The sequence below is a fragment of the Thamnophis sirtalis genome, unplaced genomic scaffold, assembly GCF_051295495.1.
Source record: "Thamnophis sirtalis isolate CommonGarterSnake01/CBP01778 unplaced genomic scaffold, rThaSir2_p1.2 scaffold_11, whole genome shotgun sequence".
Classification (NCBI taxonomy): domain Eukaryota; kingdom Metazoa; phylum Chordata; class Lepidosauria; order Squamata; family Natricidae; genus Thamnophis; species Thamnophis sirtalis.
In genome coordinates, this window is record NW_028261391.1 from 44,827,702 (window position 1) to 44,854,832 (window position 27,131).

The 27,131-nt window shown below is 35.9% G+C and overlaps 1 protein-coding gene across 3 annotated transcripts in view; it reads right to left on the reverse strand.

The window, feature by feature from the left end:
- The window catches only part of LCOR (ligand dependent nuclear receptor corepressor), a 92,883-nt gene that overhangs the window by 13,184 nt on the left and 52,568 nt on the right, over positions 1-27,131 (reverse strand). For 2 of the 3 annotated variants that reach the window (XM_087725714.1, XM_014071120.2), the window contains one exon: positions 25,346-25,439. In XM_087725714.1, the coding sequence (XP_087581840.1) occupies positions 25,346-25,439 (94 nt within the window). Of the gene's footprint in view, positions 1-12,683; positions 21,949-25,345; positions 25,440-27,131 lie in introns of those variants that run through there. The other variant, XM_087725715.1, reaches the window with a different exon arrangement.

Genomic DNA, 27,131 nt, shown 5'->3' on the forward strand with positions numbered 1-27,131 from the left:
GGTTTCATTCTTACAAATAGTAGAATAGGTGATATAGGAAGAATGTTTCTGGGCTACACCACTTCTTACTGAAAGTAAGGGCGCAAAGTAATGTGTTCAACATTACAAAACTATAAACTGCTTATACATAATTAAATACCAGAGTTTTTTCTAAATTACAAATTCCCTATGTTGCTTTTGCATGACGGTCAATCACACTGAATGAGCCCCCGGCTGCATTCAGAAGGGGCATAGTTCAGAGACAGGATTACCATTTGAGAGAACTAGATCTCATGATTACCTGGAAACAGAACATGGTAGTTTTATACTGTAAATTTCCCCTTACTGAAACAATGTGTTTTTAAATCTATTTATTATTCAGTCCATAGAACTTTCTTTCTGTTTGTCACTGTAGAGAGACATAGAAATTATATTGGAGAAACTATATGGTCTGTTTCCCTATATCGCGAAGTGACATTATTTATAAAATTATTTATAAATAATTTGGATTCAGCGTAGTATTTGGAATTTCAGGTAAGCATAATTATTTAGTCTAATGTCTATTCAAATTTACATAAACCCTGTTTTCCCCAAAATAAGCCCTCCCCTGAAAATAAGCCCTCCCCGAAAATATTGCAACACAGCAGCAGCCATGAGGGGACCATGCTCCTGCACCTAAAAAAGAATAAGACCTCCCTGAAAATAAGGCCATGTGCTTATTTCGGCAGTCAAAAGAAAATAAGACCCTGTCTTATTTTTGGGAAAATACAGTAGCATATTGCTTTAGAAAGCAAAAAGACAAATGAAATCTAGCACTTTTAATGTTAAACAATATTTAGAAACTGAAGAAAGGGATAATGTATAATTGAATGAGTATTGTTTTATCAGTAGAAGGCAGAATAATAAATAGGTCTGTGTGGTGTTTTTGGACTTCAAGGTAAATGAGTGTTCCAGCATGGAGGGAAATGTTTGTATAATATTTGAGATGGACTGTTTTGCTTTAGAAAGTTGCAGGTAGGGGCTATAACAGCTTCCCTACATACCCTAAAAAATCTAATTGGATGTACAAGCCTTAGATTTGTTTACCTGTAATAAGTAACATTAGTAACATTTACTAAGCTTTCCATTTGGGGATTTAACCTAATCTGTCCAGGCCAAAGGTAATATAATAAGTAACAAATTTAATACAGTAAATTAATGAGATAAATAATGTGATAGTTATGCTTAATAAACTAAAAGAAAGGGAGGAAGGAGAAAAAAAGAAAAAGAGCAGCCTAATTAGAACCTTGTAGTGCCCTAAAATAATTTAGTGTTCTTAAACATAGACTAATTAAGGAAAATTAAGATAAGATTAACCATAAAACTTGTGGTGTACAATCTGGTGAAGTAGATGAATGTAGTTAAAAATGGAATGCGTGCCCTATATATCCACAGATACAAAGAAGCTATTATTGTGAAACCTTAGTTTGCTCAAAGAATCAAAGGTCAAAGAATACGATCAGCACACAATTCCATCATCATTTTAACTTTTGTGTGTGTGTGTGTGTGTGTGTGTGTGTGTGTGTGTGCAATCTTGATAATTAATTTTCATTAGCACACACCATTCCCCACAACTTGTAGCTTTCTTGTTTTACAAACTCTTATGTACAATTCTTAAAAATAAAGAAATTATGACTAGCTAGAAGTTTATCTACCTTGTTTATTTGTTCTTTATTTTGTTATTTTCATTTGCAACCTTTTTTTGTATAAATCTTACAAAACAATTATGACTATGGGCCTTAAAATCACATGTATGGTATAGCTTTATATTTCTATTGAGTGACTGCAATCAACAATACCTCATGAATACAAAAACCATGGGGGGGAGAATCCTAAGGCAGAATTTAAATACTGTAAATATAATTTCATTTATTTGAAGGGTTCAATCACAAGCACACTGGGAAATGCTAGACTCTTATCTTGAACTTTAATTTTAAGTAAGTTTATTCTAAGGCTAGTTCATGGACCAATTACCAGTAACATCATATTTTTGGCAGCTGATAGTGCTTCTTTAGATAACAAAAAGCTTGAAAGCTCCATGACAGAACGGAAGTGGTTCTGGACTCCAAGCTACACTTTTTATTGTTTCATAAATGTAATATAATTTGCCATACAATTTGTAGCCCTAATTTCCACCAACCCCTTTAAGAAAAAATAAAACCCTATGTTACTATAACAAAGGTACTGTCTCAGTGTTTTCACAAACAAGTGGATGCCTTTTTTCAGATTGAAGCTGCAAAGGTTATGCCAAGAATTCAGTAAAATATAATCTTGATTTAACATGCTCCAGCCCATTTGGAGGTAAAGACTTGCATTATATTAATTTTAAAGAAGAAAAAAATAATAAGGAATAGACATCAAGAACAAGGAGGCTATGCACCAAGTACTCAGAATGGAATTAAAGTATATGAATGAGATATGGCTTCTTGTGAGGAGTCATTTGGATTTGTTCAAAACATTCTTTTATTTTCACATCACTTTTGTGAAGTAAAGGGAATGGAAATCAAGTCAGAAGCAGCTACTTTTTGGGTGGTGCCCTATGCCTCTAGAGTAAAATTAAATTAAAATTAAACTTCACTCTCTCCCTTTTAATATTCTGGAAACTCTTCCAAAAAGTATTCCATGAATAGTTTGTTATGATTATCTTTACTTTACCTTTAATTTATTTATTATGTTTATGTTACTTTATTATTTGAGGCAGCTTGTTGTAGTGAGTAAGGTACCACCAGGCTAGTGGTGGTACCTAAAGAGCCGAGGTGGCGCAGTGGTTAAATGCAGCACTGCAGGCTACTTCAGCTGACTGCAGTTCTGTAGTTCGGCGGTTCAAATCTCACTGGCTCAGGGTTGACTCAGCCTTCCATCCTTCCGAGGTGGGTGAAATGAGGACCCGGATTGTTGTTGGGGGCAATATGCTGACTCTGTAAAACCGCTTAGAGAGGGCTGAAAGCCCTATGAAGCGGTATATAAGTCTAACTGCTATTGCTAGTAACTACAAGACCAGGGATTCTAGTTCTGCTTTAGGCCCAAAGCCAACTCAGTGACCTTGGGACAGTCACTCTCTATCAGTGCTAGGAAGCAAAAAAAGGCAAACCACTTCAGAAAACTTGACAAGGGACTTGTTTAGGTAGTTGCCAGGAGCCAACTCTAACTCAAAGGCATCCCAGTTGCTCCCCCCCTTCCCCAATAGCATTTAGTTTTGTAAGATTTTGTTTCATTAGTATTAGAATCAATTTAATATTCATGTAATTTTAATTAATAATTGATTGTTTTTAATTTATTTATAGTTAATGTGTATGTTTTACTGTTATAGATGCTTTTTTTTTACTGTTTTGAAAAACCACCATGAATCTGTATTGATTTGACGGTCTACAAGGTGAACAAATAAATAAATAAATAATCTATTTTTGTCAACGAGCATACGAAAGAATATCAAGAGCGAAGCTATGATTTCTACAAACAGAACTGTTGCCATGCAACAGTCATAGTGCTACAATTAATGCGCTTCAGAATTTGCTGTTCTGTGAAACTGTCTACATAGTAAGATGTTGAAACATGGGTGGAAAAACAGAGCTGCTACAGATTGATTTTATGTTTTCAATTAGAATGGGAGTACAAATACCTACATCTACACTTCATTTTTTTTCTGATTCTGATCTGAAAGATGCACACAGATTATAATAAGGAGCACTGCAAAAAATCCATACTCTGACAAAATGTTTTAGGATGGAAACCAAAGATATAGCTGAAGTTAGAAAGAATAGCAAGTTTCACTTCAGATGTTTTGGAGGATTTATTTATTGGAATAGAATTTTTAAGGTTAAATATAGTAAATTTAGCTCATGGTTACAGAATCACCAAAAACATTTTCATTTGGTACACACTTATTTTTTTGTCTTGCTTAATAAAAACATAGCAGTAAGATTATATACCAGTTACAGGTAGAGAAAGGAGATAAGTAAATGTTCCTTACCAGAATAGCAGAACTGCTGTATATCTACATACACAAAAGCCCACTTTATCACCCACTCCAACCAAAGTTTTTCACTTTTCAATTTATCTAACCTTTCCCTTTGTTTATTTCACTGGAAAATCAGTTTCAGATTATAAGTTTACAGGTATGTAAGAAGCTGCAGTAGAACAAAAGTTCAAGGCTAAGTGTTTCTGTTCCTTTCAAATCATTTTAAGCATCACAATTATAGATCTATTTAAAAAATGAGATAGAGCTATAAGCTTGCATCTCCCACCCCTAGATTTGTATATATCATCACAGTTTTCTTTCTTTACCTTCTGTCTTATGCTTTTCAGAATTCTGACTGATTAGCAGAAGCAGCTCCAGCACCCTGCTAGAGTTACAGCTTCCTCCTATTCAAACTTATGGGGCAACAAAAATCAAGTTTTAGGTCATTATTTGAGGAGGTTACAGTTCAAGATTATTACAAATAAAGGGAAGAAATAAAAAGTTGCTTTATTTGATCAAAATTAAAATCGATATGTGGTTATTTCTGCTAACCCTTAATGGACTTTTGCTGGTTAGGACTGTACCATGAAGGATTTGTTTATAGGTAAGAGATGAGATATGGGAAAAAATAACTTGCTATATTTTAAGAGAAGATGATTAGTTATAATTGTGTATACTTATTGTGATGAAGGGAAAGTAATTTCTTTATATATCTATTTTCTTTTTCTTTACTATATTCTTTTTTCACATTCTATTTTTAATGTTTATTCTTTTATATTTTTAATTTATATTAGCTTTTCTCTTTCAAGTTGTAATGTTTAATAAAACTATTAAAAAAGAACTGCATATATTAATTCTGTAAGTTATTTTTATTTTACTTTTTAAGAAGGCTGATCAATGTATCAAAACTATATTCCTTGGCTGTAGCTCGATATATGGCTCATCTTCCTTAATGGATTGATTGCCAAACAGTGGAACTGAAAAAGACTTCTAAGTAAAGCAACAGCACTTAGACTTCTATACCACTTCACAGAGCTTTACAGCCCTCTCTAAGCAGTTTACAGAGTCAGATATTGCCCACAACAATCTGGGTCCTCATTTTACTGATCGCAGAAGGATGTAAGACTGCCAGCAGTCAGCAGAAGTAGCTTGCAGTACTGCATTCTAACCACTGCGTCACCACGGCTCATTATGTATGCTATGGAAACAAGGGAACACATAAAAAAAAGGGATAAGTCATCTATCCATTGCCAAATGTAAGCAGGGATGGTTTTCCAGGATTGGAAGGGAAGAGATCAAACATATTTTTGTTTACTGTAAAGCAGGGGTAGTCAACCTTTTTATACCTACGGCCCACTTTTATATCTCTGTTAGTAGTAAAATTTTCTAACCGCCCACCGGTTCCACAGTAATGGCGGTTTATAAAGTAGGGAAGTAACTTTACTTTATAAAATTTATAAAGCAGAGTTACAGCAAGCCCTACTGCCCACCATGAAAGCTGGAATGCCCACTAGTGGGCGGTAGGGACCAGGTTGACTACCACTGCTGTAAAGATTCAGATATTTCTTTAAGAAGTTGCTGACTTTATTTTTATAGTCACAGCTAATTATTATTTTACCATGCCTGCAAGTTAGAGGTTTTAAGATTTTTTATTTTTTAAAAAATAGTCTTCTTATATTCTGCCTGCATCTAACCCAAGTCAAATGGGTAATTCTCTCTCACCTAAATCCACATACACCTGAGTAAACATTCATTCTAGAGTGTTCTGTTCTCCCACTTTTCCCATACAACATTTGAATCACCAGCTGTGACGCATCTAACAGCCTTCTTGTGGCTAATTGAAAAACATTATCATTCAGTCCATCCCTTTAAAACTAGAGGAGTTTTATCATGCTGAAACATTAACCCACGTACTGCTTCCTTTTCAAGGGCTTTGAACAATGGTCCAACTAATTTTCATGTTCATCAAGGACACTAGGAGCTTTCCTATTTTCTCCCCTTAGGATAGTACAAACACCACTCACTGCCTTACAAGCTGGCTCCATGGATAAAACCATAACAGCATATAGCTTCTACATAAACAAATCATAAATAAGAGTCTACAAGTGGATAAATTCATAAAAAGCTTTTAAGTAACAAAAAAAAATCCTGCTTGTAAAATCTTCAACATTACTGCAGGATAACAATTTAAGCCTAGAGAGACTAAACATCTTGTGCTGCAAAAGTGCATATATTAAAGCAATTCTGGTTAATATTTTGATTGATTACATTCCATAAAGTTGGTGTTGGCTCTTAGCAGCCGTAGGTAGATTTTCGCCAGGATGATCTGCCTCCTCCAAGTCTTTCAATGAGGCAACCTTCATTGTTGTAATTGAGCCCATCCACCCTGTTGCTGGTTGTCCTTTTTTTCTCATTCCTTCTACCTTTCCCAGACTTAAGTCCAGAAATAATAATTGCAAAAGGTAGTTTTACTTGGAATAGCTTCCATCCTGCAATGATACATTTAACACCACCAGATACATATACCTATCCCAGGTCAATAGGTGGATAAAAATACCAAATCCAGTCTGAATATCTGGGTGACGTAACCCATAATTAACAACACATGTTCAGAGCATGATTAATTTGATCCTGATCAATTGTTCTTCAGATGAGAACTCTGGATCAATTTGTTCTATGATCCAGGTGTTTGTTTTCTTGGCAATCTATGGTATTTTCAGGAGTCTTCTTTAAACAGCTAGTTCAAATAATAAATGTTCTTTCTATCTTTTTTTCGAAGTCCAACTTTCAGAGTAATAGTAAAAACTATTGCCTGCATAATTCTTTTTGGTTTTTAAATTTTTTAATAAAGTTGACAATTGAATCTCTTTGAACATTATGAGACACATAATACATTATATTATTTTGATATAGTGACATTCGTGGGTTGGTTTCCAAATATTTTGTTACCAGGCTAGATAACATCTTCAGCGAAGTTTAGGGGATGTCAGTATCAGTGTTCTTTTGTTTATAAAGGCTTCAGGTGTGGGTGTGTCAGGTGAGGGTCTTATGCTGGGTCAGCTGTGAGTCATCAGTGAGTTTTGTGATGGGTCTTGAGATGGGTCATGATAAGGAGATTACATCAGGTCAGGGTCATTGGGAGGTGACCTGGTATGGGGGTTGCAGGGGTTGTTTGAGGGTCGGTGCTGTTTCTGGTTGGCTGTGCAGCTGATTTGGATTCTGAGGGGTTCATAAGCTGGTTGTAGGCCAATGAGTCTATTGATGGAATTGCTGGAGTCCGTTGGTGGAGTGCCAGGCTTCAATGAACTCACGAGCGTGGTGGGTACTTGTACTTGACGCCTCTTCACCCATCGTGGGTATAGGCGACTTCCATGGAAATTTGACGCCACTGTTTTCGGTCCTGGGCTAGGGTTGTCAGGTGGTGCAGCCAGTCGCCATTAGCGAGAAGGGCCTGCTTCCCTGTTTGTAGCAATGTTTGCACATTGAGGCAACCGATATTGTTTAGCCCTAAAAAGGAATGGATACGGCGATCCATGGAAGCTGTTTCGGCTGGATATACCCAAGGGGACGCCAGTCCCAAGGGTCGACAGAGCCCGATTGGTGGGAACGGGGGGCACCACGTGAAGGCTGGGTTGTCGTTTGATAGTTGAGAGGCTTTGCAATAAGCGTTGCAATGTATATTTTGCGCATCAACTATCCTTGCCCCCCCCCCGGTGGGTAGTACCGTAGCCTATTATTTTTGTGTTGCTCCAATTGAACTGTGGTTTGGTGTCAATGTGGGATTTAAGGATTTAGGATTGTGGTGTTAATTCACATGATGTTTGTCCCATGTAGAATTAGTTGCAATGGTTATAGTTGATTTTGTAGATTACATTGTTTCTTTCATCCTTCTGTATTTTGTCTTTGGTTCTGGATAATTCCTGGCGGAGTATGGCTATGGGTTTGTGGCAAGGTGGGTTGCTGCTGGTTTGGCCCGGATCGGCCAAACTACTAGTAGTGGCTCCATCCACCCACCCAGCTGCTTCTGCGCATGCACATAAGTGTTGCACACATGCGTGCGTGTGCAAGTGCACCTGCACTGGCAGTAAAAAAATTGGCAACCCACCTCTGGTTTGTGGGCTATTGTTATTCTCATATTGTTATTGTAAATTCGCATGGAACATCCCCTCTCTCCCCCATCCGCCAGTCCACAAAGCCAGAAATGTTGGGGAACTCTGTTCTATAGTTTCAACCTGACTTGTAGGGTCAGGCAGAGATGACATGATTCAGATCCCATTTATAAGCAATGCCACTGAAGGGATGTAGGAAAACTTTTGATCACAGGACCTGTCCTCTGGAACACTATCCCACTTTGATCCCAGACCTGACTGTATTCAAAAGCGTTCTGAAAACCTAGTTCTTTCCTTAGGCAACAGGGGTGTGTGACAGGTCTGGCAGGTTTGTTTGTCTTTTAAAATGGCTTTTTTTCTTGGTATTTTGGGGGGGGGGGTGTTATTTCTGCTTTAATTGTTTTTACCATATGCCATCCAGAGTTATAAATTTCTAAAGCAAATAAAAATATACAACTGCAACTAGAGTGTAAAGATTACATTTTCAAAATTCACAGCCAAAATTCTGAAAATTATAGCTTTAACATATTGAGGACACCAGATTGAGAAGAGTTGATGTATGAACACTTAATCTAGACTGATGTATTCATTTAAAATACCCCTGTATCAACTACAACAGCTAACAGTGCAACTGATCCACTTATGAAGTTAAAACAGCAACAAAATAGGAGTCAATGCCATCTTTGTGCCAATTCTTGGTTTTTCTAAATTATTTCAGAAAATGCACAATGTAAGTATTGTTTTGAGAAGCAGTGTCATTTGGTACTAATTAAATTCAATGATAATATTTATTTGCAGTAATTAAACTTAACACTTGTTAAAAAATAACATCTTAGTATATAATTGAAATAAAGCTCCCAGAAGGCACCACAAGTACAACGCTCCTTATTCAACTGATAGCGCATAACTGAAGAGTAATTCCTTCAGAAGAAGCCTTGACTTAACACCTATATTATGTTGGGAGAAATATGCAGAGATCCCACTGCAATGCAGTGCATAAAAGCAAGTGATTCTATAAGTAGCACATTAGAGTTTGGAGGAGGGAAAATGAAGTTGTATCATAAATAACTGCATCTTCTATTACCTATCTTTTTTTCCTCTTTCTCTCACTTTCTCTCTCATGAAGACTAGGGAGATATATCAGTGAAATATACATCAACTATTGTTAAATTGCAGTGCATTTAGTAGAAAAATATCTGGAATAGTTAGACGTAACAGTTGGAGTTTGTCAATACATCAAACTGTCTCAAAGGTATGAGCTATTGTGCAAAAAGTAAGAGGTGTAAAAACTTCCAATAATTACATTATTTTGCTTTACTCTTCAGGGAAACTACATTTGCTAACAAGTTAGCTAATACCAATATTAATATTGCATTCAATAGCATATAAATCATAAAAGAAAATGGCTACTATCCCTATTGTGCTTCTAATAGTACTACTACTCTTACTCAGAATTTATTTCTCATATGGAGCAGGAAATTAAATCCTTTTAAAATTCAATGGGAGTATGTATCTAAGTAAAAAGTGTTCAGAATTAAAAACATGAAGAGTTTTAACAGCACTTGAAAAAAACATGAAAAATGATGTGCTGAAAGGAATTAAAAATAAAAGAAAATCCTTTGGGGAAAGAAACTAATCCAAAACTCTATTTCATTTGGGGGGGGGGGTAGCTCCAATATTTAGTGATCCACAGAGTGGTCAAAAATATGTTTCTACACAGACTGATAAATATAATAGAAAGGGTGAGGGTTATGAAAATTATGAAGAGGGGAGGTGGCGCAGTGGTTAGGGTGTAGTACTGCAGGCCACTTCAGCTGACTGTTATCTGCAGTTCAGCGGTTCTAATCTCACCGGCTCAAGGTTGACTCAGCCTTCCATCCTTCCGAGGTGGGTGAAATGAGGACCCAGACTGTGGGGGCAATATGCTGACTCTGTAAACCGCTTAGAGAGGGCTGAAAGCCCTATGAAGCGGTATATAAGTCTAACTGCTATTGCTATTGTTATTCATCCTTTTAATTTAGTCCTTGCTGCATATGTGTTCTTTTGATTCTATGTTTGAACACAAGCAGCATAACAAACACACCCTAATTATTATTTCAACAAGTAATCTCTACCAGGGATTGGGGGACTGTATCTGGTTCATTAAGGTTTTGAGTAGGCTGCCGCAGCACAGGATTACACTTTTAATCTTTATTCTATGAACAGGCATCTAGGAAATCCTGGCTTTTCTCTAATGGATGTACACATTTATTCCAAGATGTAAGCATATTGTTCTGCTAAGATTTATATTTCTTCTGAAGTAGAATTTGATATGTCAAAAACTCCATACATTGTCACGATATAATAGGCCTCAAAACTTTAGTTAAGATTAATTATCCAGAGTGTTCCAGAAGCAAGAGATTGAGCAGAAAAGTGATACATGATGTTTCCATAAAATACTAAGCAGAAACATTCTTGGTTATGTAAGACAGTTCCTAATTCGAACTGAACTTTCTATGTATCATCCCCTAATGTAATTTTGTGATGTTCCTGGTTCCTAAAAGTTTCTAAATCATTCCCAAAGAGTTCTATTAATATGGTTTCACCTTCTGGACTGCTTACAAACCATACAAGCTTTATATATAGCCACTTCCAAGCATAGAAAATGAACTGTGAAATCTTTATATCTAGATTAGAATATGTACAATCAAGATGCCCTTATTAAAGTATGTGGGATAAAATAAAAGACTATTGAAGAAATACCATACACACATTTGTACTGGCGTCACTATGGATAATTTTAGCTCAATGTTAGTTTTTTTTTTTAAAAAAAACTACCTAACAGAAAATCATTCTTGATTAATGCTCACTAGAGCTCACTTTTAAACAAGAATTCAAATTTAAGGAAATATGTCTACGTTCCACTTTATTTTATCACTTGAACAGTAAGTTCTATTAAATATTGTAATGATCTGTTTAAAGAAATAAGGCAGAACACAGTCTGAAAAAGCTATTATTTTCAGCAAAGGATGGGTACTATGAAGAGAATTGATGTTGTAGTAAATATATTAAACATAAATATGGAAGAGACCAGTGATGTATAGCTCAGTTTCTCTGCTATTGCATTAAATATTTGATTTCAAAATCTCTTAAAAAGCATCTACCTGAAGTTGCAAAGCTCTGTGGCATCCTAATGATGCTAAGGTCTGGATATTTTATTAGAATAAATTGTAGTTTAATTCTCTAAAAATCCTATTGAATTCCTTATTTGGCAGGGATGTTATTTAGCTGGTTCAGCCCGATTCCTGTGAACCAGTTATAGGGCATTTGGAAGGTAGCAATTCTGATAGTAATCCTGCATCCAAGGAAATGGCATGGAAAGAAAAACTGGTTGCATTTAAATAGAGTGCAGATCATGTACCTTTGTAAATGGCATGTGCTTAATTAGAATAAAAAGAAAGCAAGACAATCCTGCCAAAGGCACCTGGCAACACGCGCCCTAAAATGCAAGGTCCAGGCCAGCTTTCTGCTGTAGTTTGACCCATTCCTTTCTTGAACAGGAACTGCTTGTTGACTAATGTAAACTATATCTCTGTTTTATGGGATACACCCCCCCTAAAGTGGGGGAGGGGTTTCATTTTACCAATGTTCTTGATCATACTCTTTTACCATTAAAAATATAGGAAAATGTAATCATTTTTGTGATTTTCTGTTGCTATATTATAATATTATATTATTCATAAAATAAATGAAAATTAAACATTGTGTTAAAAACTCTATACCAGAGATAAATAAAGCTAGAATAAAAAAGTGATATATACGTAACTTGAGAACTGTGCAAGCTGCCAAAATGAGACAGGTATGATTATAGAAATAATATGACATTTTTGGGAAAATACAGTGAATCACCCCATGAGAGGAACAGAGTAAAAAAGTTATTTTAGAAAGAGCAGGAATTTCAATTTTTAAATGTACTTTATATACTGTACTGTATGTACTGTATATACTATACAAAAATATACTTTATTCTTGCCTTGCATATAAACACAAGATTGTTGCAAATATAATTCTAATACTGAGCACAATGATTAGCAAATATTCAATTTGATTTCAGGGGCATATTTCTGATACAATGAGACTGATATAAATTCATCCATTATTTTCATGTAGTGATAATTCCTTCTGAACATAGCTGGATATCATAAGGTCTGAGATTTATGACATCTAGAGATCCTGGAAAAGCTCACAGTATTGCAGTATATTCTAATATTTTACTGCCCTAAAGGAATATTCAGAAGAAATACTATAAATGAATATGATAGGCAATCTTGTTGTGACATTCCTCATCAAATATAATTTATAATCCAAATTCTTCACTGAGGGAAGAATTATATTCAGTCAATTCATGTAAGACCCCTTTTCTAAAACTGATATAAACGTTTTGTTGCAAGAGCAGATATTTGCATTCATAGGCAACTGTTTGATTTTTCAAATACATTTGTGGCTTCAGCTCATTGAAGCACATCAATCTACTTCAATATTCCATTAGACAAATACATCATGAAAAGCATTACCATTATTATTTTAAAAGACACTTTAGAAAGCAGAGCTTTAAAACATTTAGGTTTTCACAACAAAATTTATTAGAAGAATAGTGGTTCTGAAAAGTCTAGCATCCAGTGAAAACTACCATACATATTACAGCTGGGAATGTGTTTCCAAAATGACATGGCCAAATACAAGAGGGTTGTTTAACCCTTATACATGCACAATAGAATCAGCATTTTGACATACAATGAAAAGAGAGAGAGAGAGAGAGAACCACATGAATTAAAATTTTATAAGTACTTATCACATATATTAAGACACAGCTTATTAAGTCCAGTCAAAAAATCAGAACTGCATTAAAAATTAAATGTAGTGCAATCAAACCAAAAACCTTAATTTGTGATCATAAGTGCTCTACTACATAAAATGTTGATCATAGCAAGGAACAAAAAAAGTTCAAATCACACAGTACAAAAAATCTGTAAATAAATACAAGCTACAGTACAAGAGAAATATTAACTTATACAATTCCGTCAAACTGTAAACAGTATATTGAAATGAGGTCCATAGATTAAAAAGGGGGTTCCTGCTTTATTTTTCCATGACACTTATACTTTTAGAGGTCTGTAAAAATGCCATTTTCCCATATTTTACATGCAGAGAACTTTCTAAAGTGTAAAAGCATCAAATAATAATACAGAAGCATCATTAGTGTTTAGTTACAGTGAAACTGATGCCAGTACAAGCAGTTGTAGTTATTCTAATATGTTACTCACACCAACTTTAATGTTCACCAACAGACCCATTATTAGAGCTGTGAAATCCCAATTCAGTCATTATCAATGTACGGCAACTAGAGGTGAAACACCTGAAAAGGGCTACAATTTGGAAATGATCATACTGTTTCCACAATATATGTGCTCCTGCTGATTATTTGAAAAATTTACACACTTGCCATATTACATCAACTTTGGCAGAAGGGTTACTAATAAACTCGAGCCCATCTGACCCATTGGCTTCCATCACAGTGGCCAGTGCACAGAATTCCTAGAGACATTGCATAACTAGAATGTAGAGGTCAGACATCCAAGGGCCAGTGCTCAAGCTTAGAAGTACCTAGGATGAAGGAGAAACCACAGCTAGACTGAGAAGCTGCCCCTGCTCTATTTACAGAGGCAAGTAGGAATGTATTTGACATTAGCTGTGCTGGCTTGGTAGTGGCATTTTTAAATATTTAAGATTACATATATAATATATATGTATATATCATAATACACATACTATATATAGAAATTTCTTACAATACATAATTATCAGGAACCCCCCCTGCGATCTTGCTCAGTAGTAATAACTGAATATACAGAATGCCACTACGTGTCTGAGGCACTGCGTGCTGGAGAGTAATATGCAGCTTTAAAATCCGTTTGGCTGAGTTATACCTGGATACCTGAACTGAGTTTAAATTGACATTCATCAAGGATGCGCTATTAGCACATTAAAAAAAGCAAAAACAAAAAAAACCCCACGAGTCACTGCTAGGTTTAAGAATAGTGTACAAGTACCTGAATTGAATGAGGGTAGTGTGTAAACTGTCCCTGAGGGTTTTCAAACAGTGTGTGTACAAGCTGGAATCCTAAGCACATTAGTTTAAAACTTACACTGTGGACTGATAAAATACCAACATTTGACGATTGAGTGGAGGTTAGAAAGTTATGAGCAAACACTCAAAACATATTTATACATGTTTAAGCAGTAGTTAGCTACTGTAAACAAAGGTCCCATAGATCGCTACCCCAAATAGGACTCAAGAGAAGTTGCCATCTGTCAGGTTTTTTTCTTTGAGGCTAGGGCACACGACAGCCGCCACGGACCCTCTTTCCAACAACTTAAATATAGGATGCACCTAATTACAGACTAGCAATTCAAGGTTAGATTTTAATGTATTTTCTCTATAACATATTATAAAATCCCTTAAGATCACTAATGCTGGTATGCTACTCTAGTTTGTTTTTTAAAATTCTCCCTTCATTTAAGAAATATACCATTCAACAAGTTAATGGCATAACAAATATATCATCCAACTACTTAAACATTAAGATCCATTTTCAGTCCTCTGATGTAAAAGCTTGTCAGTAAATTTATATTAAAATTTACACGGTAAAAAGGCTTGAATTTCAATCAAAGATTCTAAATACTGCTCATTCCCTGAAGATAAAAAGGAGAAAAATCCCTACCCATTTCCCTAGTGATATATTCTCAAACCAAATTCCACACAATGTTCTACAATTATTCTTCATTTAGGAAACTTAACTTAGCCTCCCACATTTATACCCCAAAATTTAAAGCCCTAAATGGTCTTTAAAATAGTCTATTGAAATGTAAAGTATCAGACATGTATGCCTACAAGTTTCCTGAACATTATATAACTGAGTTATTTATTATCAATAGAAATCATCTGACCTAAAAGCAATAAATCTTTTGTGGACTGAAACTTTTAACAGTACCTTAGACTTGAAGACCAGATAAATTAAGACTAGAGTTGCAATAATAAAAGTGCTGAAGGTCCTTCTCCTGCTTTTCTTTTTGTTGTTTTTAAAAATCTGATTAGACAGGTATATTAATGGACTGTAAAGATTAATAGGTGTTTTTACAAAAACTGTGACGTTCTGGTAAATGTAGCACCAAATGTGAGGTACATTAAAGACTGAGGCGGCACACCCATAACTGCAGAATGGGAGAAGAAATAACTCCATCAATTTTTTATAAACCTGTTACCCTCGGTTAGTTTTTTCTTATTAAGGATTCTTAGTATATGTTGTACTAATATAAGAGAAAGATCTTGGAATTTTAGAAAAATAATTAATGGGAGTGTTATAAGTAGGATGGTAATTTTTTGAAGAAAATATAATGAGTACTTTCAGGACATTATCCAATTAGAATACTTCTGTCCTATCAAGAATGCTACTGATATACAAAAGGTACAAAATCCAGTTATCCATCAGAGAAAGCATGCAATGGCTAATATTTTCTTACTATAGTATCTTGAGTATGGATCTTCTGCCTACATAATATCATCCGCAAATGAAAGGAAGTAAAAGTTTGTCTATTACTTCTGTTTAAATTATAATTGCATAATTCTACATTTAGCAGAAAACCTATTCATTTGTTAAATTTTAACTCATGGCTAGATATTCTATGATGTATTATCTAAAAAATAACCAAAAGATCTATATTCAAGAGCTGCATAATCAACTCTTTTAATTCCATTCCTTTTAGCTCCATAGATCACTTCTGATTTAGTGATGATTCCTGATCAACTTATTCCACATTCTTTCCTATGAAGAATTATCAAAATTCATAGGATAATTATGATAATATCCAATTATCAAGTAGTCAAATGTAAGGTGTTATAATAATTGATACTGCTACTGCATTGTCCTCTTTTGTGATGGAAAGAAGCTAAAATTTGTTGGTAGGGTGAATGATGGAAAATAATTATCATGTCTCAAGTGAACCAGAATCTCAGCTACTAAACTAATTTCTTTTCATTTCTTAAACTGCTTAGAAACTACCTGTATTTCACAAGTTAATTTGGGAAACCAATGACAAAATAATTTACCAATTATTCACCTATCATAGTCAGCAATTTTGTCCTATTAAGCAAATACTTCTGTAAAGAGATCCTTACTGTTAAAAGACATGTAAATTATTAACCTGTTGCTTATTTACTGAGAAGTAAAACAGTAAGTGTGGATCGAAACTATATGACTATCTCTACCAAATATAAAATATGAAGAAGCATAGTAGTGTTTCTAAACAAAGTCTGACAATAAGTAGATAAATGATTAAAAACACCAAATGCAAGTATCAAAATATGCAGTCAGCAAATTCAAGTTATCAAAAGGAGAGGGAGGGAGAGGGAGAGAACATAATTTTTTTGAAACTACAAGGAAGAAAGCAAAAGAGGTCTTATCTCAATTGTTTACATTACAAACTGTTCTTTTGAAGGCTGCCTAAATCTTTCAGGCAATCTCGTTTCGCACATTAATCTTTCCACCTTTGGACTGAAGGAGATGACTTAAATTTCTAGAGCTCTAGCAAAGTGCTTTGAATAGGAGAAGAGAATGGTAAATGTGCTTCCCCATCTGCCCAAGTGCCATAACTCTTTTCACCTCTAAAAAAACTCACAATATTTATAAGCATTTAATCCAAAATGTATATTGAATTAGAATTGACTAAATATTGTATCTACGTAAAATCAAGTTCCCTCAACTGCCTATACTTGACAATATTCAAAATCAACTATTACAAAGAAAACAGTTCCAAACTGGTCTCCTCTTTAAAAGACAAATTGTATTCTTAAAACAATATTTAGTTATTTAGATTTATTTCAAAACATAGTTAAGAATACATACAACCTAGGCTTTTCTTTAGGCAGATGGGTGCAGCCTTGGAATTCGCAAGAAATATTGATTTATTCTTGGTGCATTTGGAGGGATGCAAGTGTAGGATCTTTAAATGCTTCTAATTAATCAATCTGGGGATTATTTCATTTGGATAATTAAAAGTAAGACTATAGCCCAAATCCTATAACCTGAATTCTTTATAACTACAGTATGGTGAAGAGGCCTGGGGCACTGGAAATGAGGTCCTAAAATAGCTGATAGAGAGGTAATTGTTCATCAGATCTCCAGATTGTTCAGGAAATAACTTTTATATTTTACAGATCCAAGTAAAAAACTGGTACATTTTCTACACACGGGGCTTGTTCCACAGAACTGTACAATAATTAACTCCACACTTGTACCCCTACAACACTAAGCCTTAGTCATCTGTATAACCTGCTGCAGCAAAAGGTCACCAACCAACATCTAAATTCCAATACAATAGAAAACTTGATTTTAAACATTTTTTTACACACACACACATACTCACATTCTCTCTCTCTCTCAAATCCACACACACACAGTCATTAGTCTTCTGGGCTGGGAGTAAAGGGGAGAACTCACCCTTCATATACTGTCTCTAAAAGCAAAGGCTGCCATAAATGATGTTCACAGTTTATTTCTGTTGTGCAGGTGCAAACAACACCATCAACAGATATGCCATATCTCTACAAAAATTCTGGTTCTAGGTTTAACATACATGATAAAAATGCCCCAACTTTCCTCCTACAGACTTAACTTCTGAAACATTGCACTTGGTTATTCCTTAACCTGCCATGGAAATCAGCAAGGAAAACAAGGCAAACATTTCTAGCAAAATTTTGCAAGAATGTCCAGAAATGGGAGGAAACAAAGATTTTCTTAAAAAGACAGTAGCAAACCACATTTTCCCACTTCAACCTATGATCAGTTGGGATTTTGGTCATGCAAATGTCTGTTCAGCAGAATATTGAACATGCTAATGGGTAAACACTGAATCCATTTTTTCTACAGGCGAAATGCTCCCAAATACTACTCAAAGCTACACCAAAGGCGCCTATTAGAGCAGTCTGACTTTAATGGACCACTTAGGGATCTAAAGCAAGATACAGCCACAGGATGAGCCACATTGGAAAAAACAAGTAAGATGAAATCTTATAACAAAAGTTTAACATTAAAAAGGTGCACCTGAATATTACGACTAAGTTTACAAAACCTACAATAAGATAAAATATAGATATATTTATATCTTTTGAATATTCAGCAGCGTTTTGTTTATTTTTGAGAGGCTTCTGAAATTTTAAAAAGGGACAACTAATTTTAAACATGCTTCACAAAACAATAATGGCTATTTTATATTGCAATTACCAAAGTAATGCAATTAGTGCTTTAAAAATAACCTACTTTTTCTTTTCTTTTTAAAAACAGAGACCTTTTGAGGAAATATGGTTGTTCCAAAGCTTCTGGGTTTTTTTTTTACCTGAATAGAAAGTGATCACAGATAATAAGTGTTACATTTCAAAGCTTTGTAGATAAGAATCTTACAATCTTCAGGTCCCAGGACTTAAATCTGAGAAAATTGTTTGGTTGTTTAATTCATTTTCTAACCAAAGCAATAAGAATACACAACTATCACTATCTATTTACAGTTCTCAACCTATGGTCTGAAATGACATACAATTAGTTCTCTTCTAAACTGCAGCATTAAAGGGTAGGCACACCATTTTTCTGCTGCACGATTGTCATCCACTTAATGATACAAATTGAAAATATTAAGTAAGCACAATGAGCACACCAAATATAATAACAGATTTTTACGGAACTCAATTCATACATCACTTAAATAAAAACAGTCACAAAAGGTTAAACCTCAGACAGCTAAAGTCTATGCAAGTGTTACACTTCTAGCTTGCAGCAAACCCTCTCCCCACACTTTCAATAGCAGATGAAACCACAAATTCAAAACAGTGCATTTTTATTGCAATCTCCAGTGAAACTGGATTATATTGCAGAGTTTCTATACTACTACAGGGCTTTAAACAGATGTCTGTACTGAGATGGCATATAGGACAGGCTAAGGAACTCTGCTTTTTGAGTATGGAAATACATTAAGCAATTTAAAAAAAGTACATTAACAGTAGTACAAAGCATATATGGGCTAGAAGCCCAATCTCTCTCAAGAATGAGAAGTGCATATTTAACATGACAGCAATGGTGTGCCTAACCTCTGCTTCCCAGCAATCCACTGTATTCAGTCAAGAAATCAAGAAGACCCACAATTAATTGCCCCAAATTCAAGCAGCAGTCTTGGGGTTACTTAGGCCATCTTCCTATGAATCATAGCATCCACTTTCAGTCATCAGGACAAAAACTAACCATGAACAGTGCTTAACGTCGTCTTACATACAAATCCCATTGCCTCTTTTGGTTGTGCAAATTAGAATGGAGTCCTATCAATCTTTTGCACAGCTATGATCAAATTGTCTCTCTACCTGAAGAACCATTAAGTCTAATTCAGTGAAAATGCAGATCCAGAAAGCTTTACTTAAAGCTTAAAATATAAGAATGAAAAGATGTTAACTAAAAAGGCTGAATTGTGGATTAGGAGTGCTTCAGATGATCTACTTATGTGTGTGCTACTCCACTATTAAATCAATAGTGGATAAAACAAAAACAAAATGTCAGGAGATGCAAGAACATTTCCTGTTACTGGCAACTTTAGTATTTAAAAAGGAAACACCCATTGGGTGTTCAACCCTGACAGCTATAGCTCGATAAGATGCTCAGCCTAAACCAGACCAGAATGATCTGATTATAGGTTTTATTAAAATTTGTAAAAATTTCTTCCCTGAACATTATAACATAGATCCTTCATTTATACAACTATTTAGTCAGACTACTGAGGTTGTAATATTTAGAAATTAGTGAATTTACGAAGGTTTTTGTTTGTTTGCCCAAGAATATAGTAAAATGTTATATGTATTTCTGACCCCCAGAAAGGTATGTTTTAACTAATTGTTGGAAACACACAGTCTAGTGAACTCAGGATCAAATCTACAAAAAGCATATTGGTCACAAAAAACCATATTCTTGTTAAAATGAGGAATACCCTAGTGTATCATTCAGTGTACCCTGATTCTCCTAGAATACAAGGAGTTTCTTGAGATAAGGCTACATCCTCAAACAGGCAAGTCTAACCCTCACCTTTATAAAAGAATGAAGAAAATTACAATGAAAATAGTGTTCCAAAGAAATTAACCAAAGCATTTTGCAGGTAGTGTACGTATGTAAAGATTCCCCCCCATCCCATTCCCCCCCGCCTCACCAGGTGAGCATTAAGCAGATTGCAAACCATTTAAAAAAACCCTCCCGAATTGAAAACAAAATGGCTCCTATTAGATCCAATGACAAACCAGCCCCAAATCTCTGAATTCCAACAGACCAATTATTATTTTAAAAAATTCTTTCCAACCAACTGGAAATCTAAGTATAATCCAATCATCCACTTTTGTTTTCAAAGTCTGGTATTAAGAGCTCAAGAAAGGGATTATTATTATTATTAAAAGGCCATATGAAAAAAGCAAACCCAGTAAAATAACTGAAAGTCCATGCAGGCTCAAGAGGCAAGCAGTCCACTTCCATGTCTGCATTTTTTGTGAGGTAACTCAATTCTCTATAAAATATTAGAGAAACATGCAAAAGGCCAAAAAACAAAACAAAACAAAACACAAAAAGGCTCTAAGCCATACTGAGCCAGAAAATTTACAAATATGCAACATTCAGAGCACCCTTTTCCCCTGTGCCCTCACAAGTCTCTGCTGAATTGCAATGGAACATGTTCTGCACCCGGTGATTGAAGAGGAGTTAGGTACACACAGCTGGAGTTGAACAATGCCATAGTGCTCACTCAGTTTATTATGTAATTGGCACTCTACAACATCCCTAATCATCTTTTGACTCATTTGCACTGTGTGCTGCCTCTCTCTGGGGATCTATCTCAAGCTTTACAGAGACATCCTGTCCCTCCGAACGCATTAATTTCATTTTTTTCTTTGGAGGGTTTTTCAAAGTGCCCAGCCTCTCTTTCACTTTATACTCCAGGGTGCTGTGGGGAATCCCATAAATACTCTGAGCTTTGGAAACGCTCATTTTCCCATTCATCACCACAGAAATCGCTTCCTCCAATATCTCACTGTTGTATTGTCTGTATCTGCCTCTTTTCTTCCGAGGTTGCTTAGAGCCGGGATCACCCTCCTGATCAGAGGTGGAATATGGCTGTCCAGAGGTAGATTGCTCAGCATCTGAGCCCCAGGAATCTGGTCCAGGATCCAGCAAGCTCCTCCTATTTTGTTTCGGAAGGATAGCCCTTAACTTTTTACTAAGCGCGCTCTCCGTTTGTGAACCCATCACCAAAGAGCTATAGCTATACTGGTCACCAGAACGGGATTCCCATGAAAGGTCCATGCCTCGAACTTGTGGTATCTTTAAATCCACAGGAGTTGAATGGCTCATGTCCTTTTTCCCATCCTGTTTAGTTTGAAGTGCCATTTTTTGAAAAGCAGAGTTTTCTGTAAGAAAAGGAAGGTCACTGATGTTGTGGAGTGCACCATTTCCCCTGAATTTCATTCGGGTAAAGTTGAATTCGTAGTGTGGTTTTGCCCAAGAAGCCTCCCTGGATAATATCATGTGCTGTCCGTGATTCTGCAACCCAGATGGCCCATGGCTGGCAGCGGTAGCATGCTGGTTTCTGCTCAGCAGTTCTTCACTTATCTGCAGTGATCGAGCCAATGGAACTTTGAGAGATGTGGAGTGGCCAGACCCTTCCCTCGTTCCATCCTGCCAGCTTCTTGGGGGTACCCCATCACCACTCCGAAGTCCCTCTGCATGGTGCTGGCTGGGTCTCCCAGGTCGCCTAATTGGATGGAAGGAAACTGATGTGAGCAGGACTTGCACAGGTAGGGAGGAATGGGTGAGGGGCCACTCCTTTATTAGAAGGCCTTGCTTGGGTAACATCACTTTTGTGGTTTTATAATTTTTTTAAAAGTCTCAGCAGTCAGTTTTTTAAAATGTTCAAAAAACAAAGAGAAGCTTTTTGGGCAAAGAAAAATGAAACCTGTCAGCTGGTCTTTGGTTGGGTTCACAAAATCTTGGAGCAGAAAAGACTTCGCGCAAGTGTCTGAAAATAGCATCTTAATTATAGATTAGAAAGGAATAATCATCAGAGTCTATTCACGACTGTATTACTAGTGTGACGTTACCACTAAACAAGTACAGTAATAAAAGAGTAAGCCAAGTGACAAATTGCAGAAAATTCAACACACACTCATACACACCAGCCATCTGCACTTTTTATAAAAAGTGAAAACGATATGGATTCACACTATAAATGCTTGTTGCTGCTGCAGCATCAAAATTGTTCAGCAGAACTCAAATCATTTTTCTCTCCATTAAACACAAAAACAAAAATAATGAAGAGTTCACAAATTTAGTACTAATATCCAGACTTCATTTATTTTTAAAAAATGACATCATGAGTTACAAAACCTTAACCTCATTTTTTCTTTATGTCAAGTCATGAAGAAACAGTTTCTATTTCAAAACTACAGTACTCAGCAGTCTATGCACCTTCCAACTTTACTAATTCAACAGATTAGGAATTAATCTATTTTAATTTTATCCAGTTTAATCAGACTATTAAAAACCCATAAATTATTTACAGTGTATCCTAATAAATAATACCCCAAAACACATGTAACACATTTTTCTTTGTTGTTTCCATTAGGACAATCATAATGCAAGTTTTCCAATTTTACAACTAGAAATATCTGAGAGCACGGAATGGACAAAGAACATATTTAAAAAGTTTTTAGGGATTCTAATCCTTCAGGAATCTCTTTTCAATATTACAATCCAAATTTAACATTTTGTTTTGATAACAGGTGTTATTAATTGTTTCTGAACAAAACAGCCCTATGGTTTATATTTCTGATAAGACATTTAAGGCATGCTGAATATTTCTATTAGTCTGATAACAGTGAACCATTGTCCAGGGAACGTTAATTAAGAAGACAAATGTTCAGTGGCATTAAATTTAACAGTACAAACATAAACATAGACAAACAGTACTGTTTGACACTTAATGCCAACTTCTTTACATGACACAGCAAAATATGCTGATCTTTTGAAGATGATCTTCAACTTTTCATATGGTATGTAATGTTTAAAACAAATTTCAGAAATTTATGCTAATTTGTTCAGAAAATGAACAGATATAGTCAGATATTCCTCTTTAAGAAACTTCAGGAGTTTAGGAGCCTAGAGACCACGGGGCTAAATAAAGAATCCATGTAATGAGCGATTTAAATATTTCATTTTACAATTAAAACCAGTGGCTGCAAACAATGCTATTTTATATAGAAGTCCAACTAATTATAACATATTTACATGGCTAAACTAAGCCTGAAGAAAATATTTTTACGTAGTCTATCCTTACTCTTATATCTACTGTAGCCCTTACAATGCCATTCTGTATCTCTTTACATCTAAATGATTTATATCAACAGAGCAGACATACCTAAGAATTCAGAACCGACAGGATTCTACAAGCTTTTTCGAGAGAAGCCTTTCCCGGTATAGAGTTAGAAGAGTATAGTAAGTGCTTTTATTCAGTATCTTATTTTGAAAACATCCCCAATACAAGTAATTACAAATCTGCCTTTGACCTAATGAATCGTAAGAAACTAGTGCGATGACAATACTATGTTATAATAAAGGTTTATTTCTCCTCTTTGCCTATATCTTTAACAAATTTTGTACAATTCTTCACCCACTAGTTTGCTTTGGCACCCTTGTCAAAACACTGTGTTCATTAATACTAAGCATTCTTGATTGGTTTGTGTTAAATTACTAAAACTATCAGCTATTAATATTTCAATCTATTAAAAAATGAGACCTGGCTCAGCTATTCAGCCAACCTCATGTGATCTGTTACAGGAGTCTGCAGAGATTTTAGAAGCCTAATAACCCAAACTGACAGAACCATCAACAACATGGTTGTAGATAGCTGCTGAAGATCAAAAGTCTAACCTTCATTTCAGACTCAAAAGAATTGTAGAGTTGAAAGGGACTACAAGAATCACTTCTCTGCAGTGTGCAGTAAAACCAATTAAACCTCCTATGACAGGCGATTTAAGCTCACTGACATGTTTCCTCTCAACAAGTTTTTCGATGACAGATAAACTAAGTTATGTATTGTCTTTGTACCCGGGATAATGTATTATGATAATGGTTGCTACATTCTGTCTTCAATCTATATCACTGTTTTCCACATGAAAACTTTGTAGTAGCCATATTAATTGTGAAAAGCAGAATCCGCTACTCCAAAGATGATAGCAGGAAACTTATCTGAAGATCCTCTAAAAATTGCAACAGGCTCTCTACAAAGTTCATATGTAGGAATAATAGTATCTCTATAAATGATCTATACAGGAAGTTCTTGCCTTAAAACCACAATTAGGACCAGAATTTCTGTTGCTAAGCAAGGCAATTGTTAAATGAGTCATGTCAGATTTTACAACCTAAAAAAGCCATGATTATTAACTGAAATTGCAGTTGTTAAGTAAATCAGATTATTCTTAAGTGAATCATGCAGTTGTTATATTAATCTGGCTTCTGCTATTGATGTTGCTTGTTAGAAGCTATCTGGGAAGGTCGCAAATGGTGATATGTGACCTTATGACAACAATCATTGCCAAGCATCTGAATTTTGGTCACACGACTGGGGGATGCTGCAACAGTCATAAGTCTGAGGATCAGCCATAAGTCTCTTTATTCAGTGCCATTGTAATTTCAAACAGTCATTTGGTAGTAAGTTGACTACTTGTATTTAGGAATGCTGTTACTGCAATAATAACATAAACTTTATAGAATTGCTATGATAATATAAATGTACATAGTTTTTAAATGGAACCTAAGTAATTTATACAGCTTCAAGTCAAAGTTCACACAACTAGTGCTTCACACAATTCTTGGTAGGTTTTTAAGCATAATAATGGCCTAAGTGCTTTTGCATCAAATCTATGGGTGTTAATCATTGGATATAAATTTAGACTTTAAAAGCTAAAAAAACCAATGTCTATATTCAACAGAAAGACTGATTATTTCCCTTGGATTTATAGTTGAACATTGGAAATAAGAAATTAAATTAATTAATAATCAAAAAATTAAAAACTCAACCTATCACAAGCAGTTGACTTCAATTATACCCCCAAACATTAGGTGTGAGCAAAAATATTAAGAATTTCTCTTACCCATTCCCAGGAGTAGCAGAGCAGCCAGGTGAATGGCTCAAGGAGGCGTTGCCTGCACATGGACTTTTCTTAGTGGACAGATCAAGTACTCCGTCTGTAACAACATGAGTGTAATTTGAGAATGGGAAAGAATGGGAAAACCAAACACATATTTGAAAACCTATTAAGGTCGTAACTTGTTAATCTAGGTTCAATTCAATGACTCTTCCTGACCTTCGCACTAAAGTATCGTAGCACATCAATAAGTATTTTTATTTATATTGTTTGTAACATATGCTAAAGTTTAGCCAAAAAAATCCAAAAGCTAAGTCTTCCAATATTTTTGCTAGCAAAGATGAAAAGCTTTTCAATTAGTATAAATATTTCTAGCCAAAAATGTTAATTGTGCAAGGTCTACATGAGCAGGCTACATCCTAGAAAGATATGGAAAATATTTTGAGATTTTAGACATGGAGATTGGCTAACCATTCTTCCCCATATGATTTTCAATTAAAATTACTTAGAAGCATAGAATCATAGGTTTAAAAGAACCTTGGAGAAGTTCTAGTCCGACTTGCCAAGTGCAGGAATCCTTGGACCATCTTAGACAAATGGCTGTCAAACCAGCAATGGAGCACCCATTTTAAAAAAACGTTTTTGCCCTCCCCGGCTCCCAGAAACACTCTGCAGGCATCCCAAACCCTCTGCAGGCCCCGTTTTTCGTGAAAAATGGGGCATGCAGAGGGTTTGGGAGGCCTGCAAAGTGCTTCTGGGGGCCGGGGAGGGCACAAATGTGACGCGTGGGGCTTGATCTTCTTAAGAGTAAGGCTTTTATTGATCTCAAATCCACTTTTCTCTACCCCTCCATGGCAGGGCAGGACTAAATATCTCTCTCCGCGCTTTATTTTTCCCTCCCTGCCCTCAGACTGGCAATGACGGTGAGCCACTTGGCCCAAGGAGCGGCAGTCGGTTCACTTCTTCTCTTCAGTGAGGAGAGAAAGACATGCGGGGGGTGCTGAATGGCTGCTGCTGTGCTTGACTGGGAATGGTCCATTGGATGAGGAGGGGTGGTGATCCCTTCAATTTGGATTAATGGTTCCTCGCAGCGGCGCCTGAGCAGCAAAAGGGAAGCATAAAGGAAATGACCCTGCAAGGCTGCCTCCTTGAACAACCAGGCTTTTTCACAACCCTCTTCGTAACCCCGCTTCCTTAGTCTTGGGGCAAAGCAGGTGCCAGGCTCCAGGGAGACTCCCGAACCAGGGCACCTGCATTTCAAAGTTTCCTTTCCATCCCACACTTCTTCCACTAGCCAAATCTGCACGGATCTGTCATGCAGCAAAGAGATATGGTAGGGGGCACAATAGCAGTGGTAGCATAAGCACTGCATGACAGATTTGGGGGGATTGGGGTGGGAGGTGCAGTGAGGGAAGAGGACCAATCTCCTTTGCATGAAGACTTTTCTCAGGATGCTAGATCTCCACTTTCTCTCCGGAAAAAGCTATTGGCATTGTTGGGATTTTGGCTAATGGAAGAAGTGCAGGATGGAAAGGAAACTTCGGAATGCAGAAGCACCGGGTCGGGAGTCTCCCTGGAGCCTGGCACTTGCCGCATTCCAAAAGTTTCCTTTCCATCCTGCGCTTCTTTCAGTAGCCAAGATTCCGACAATGTCAATAGCTTTTTCCAGAGACAAAGTGGAGATCTAGCATCCCGAGAAAAGCCTTCATGTAGAGGAAATTGGTCCTCTTCCCATGCTCCATCCCCCACCCCAATCCCTCCGGAACTGTCATGCAGTGCTTATTGCTACTGC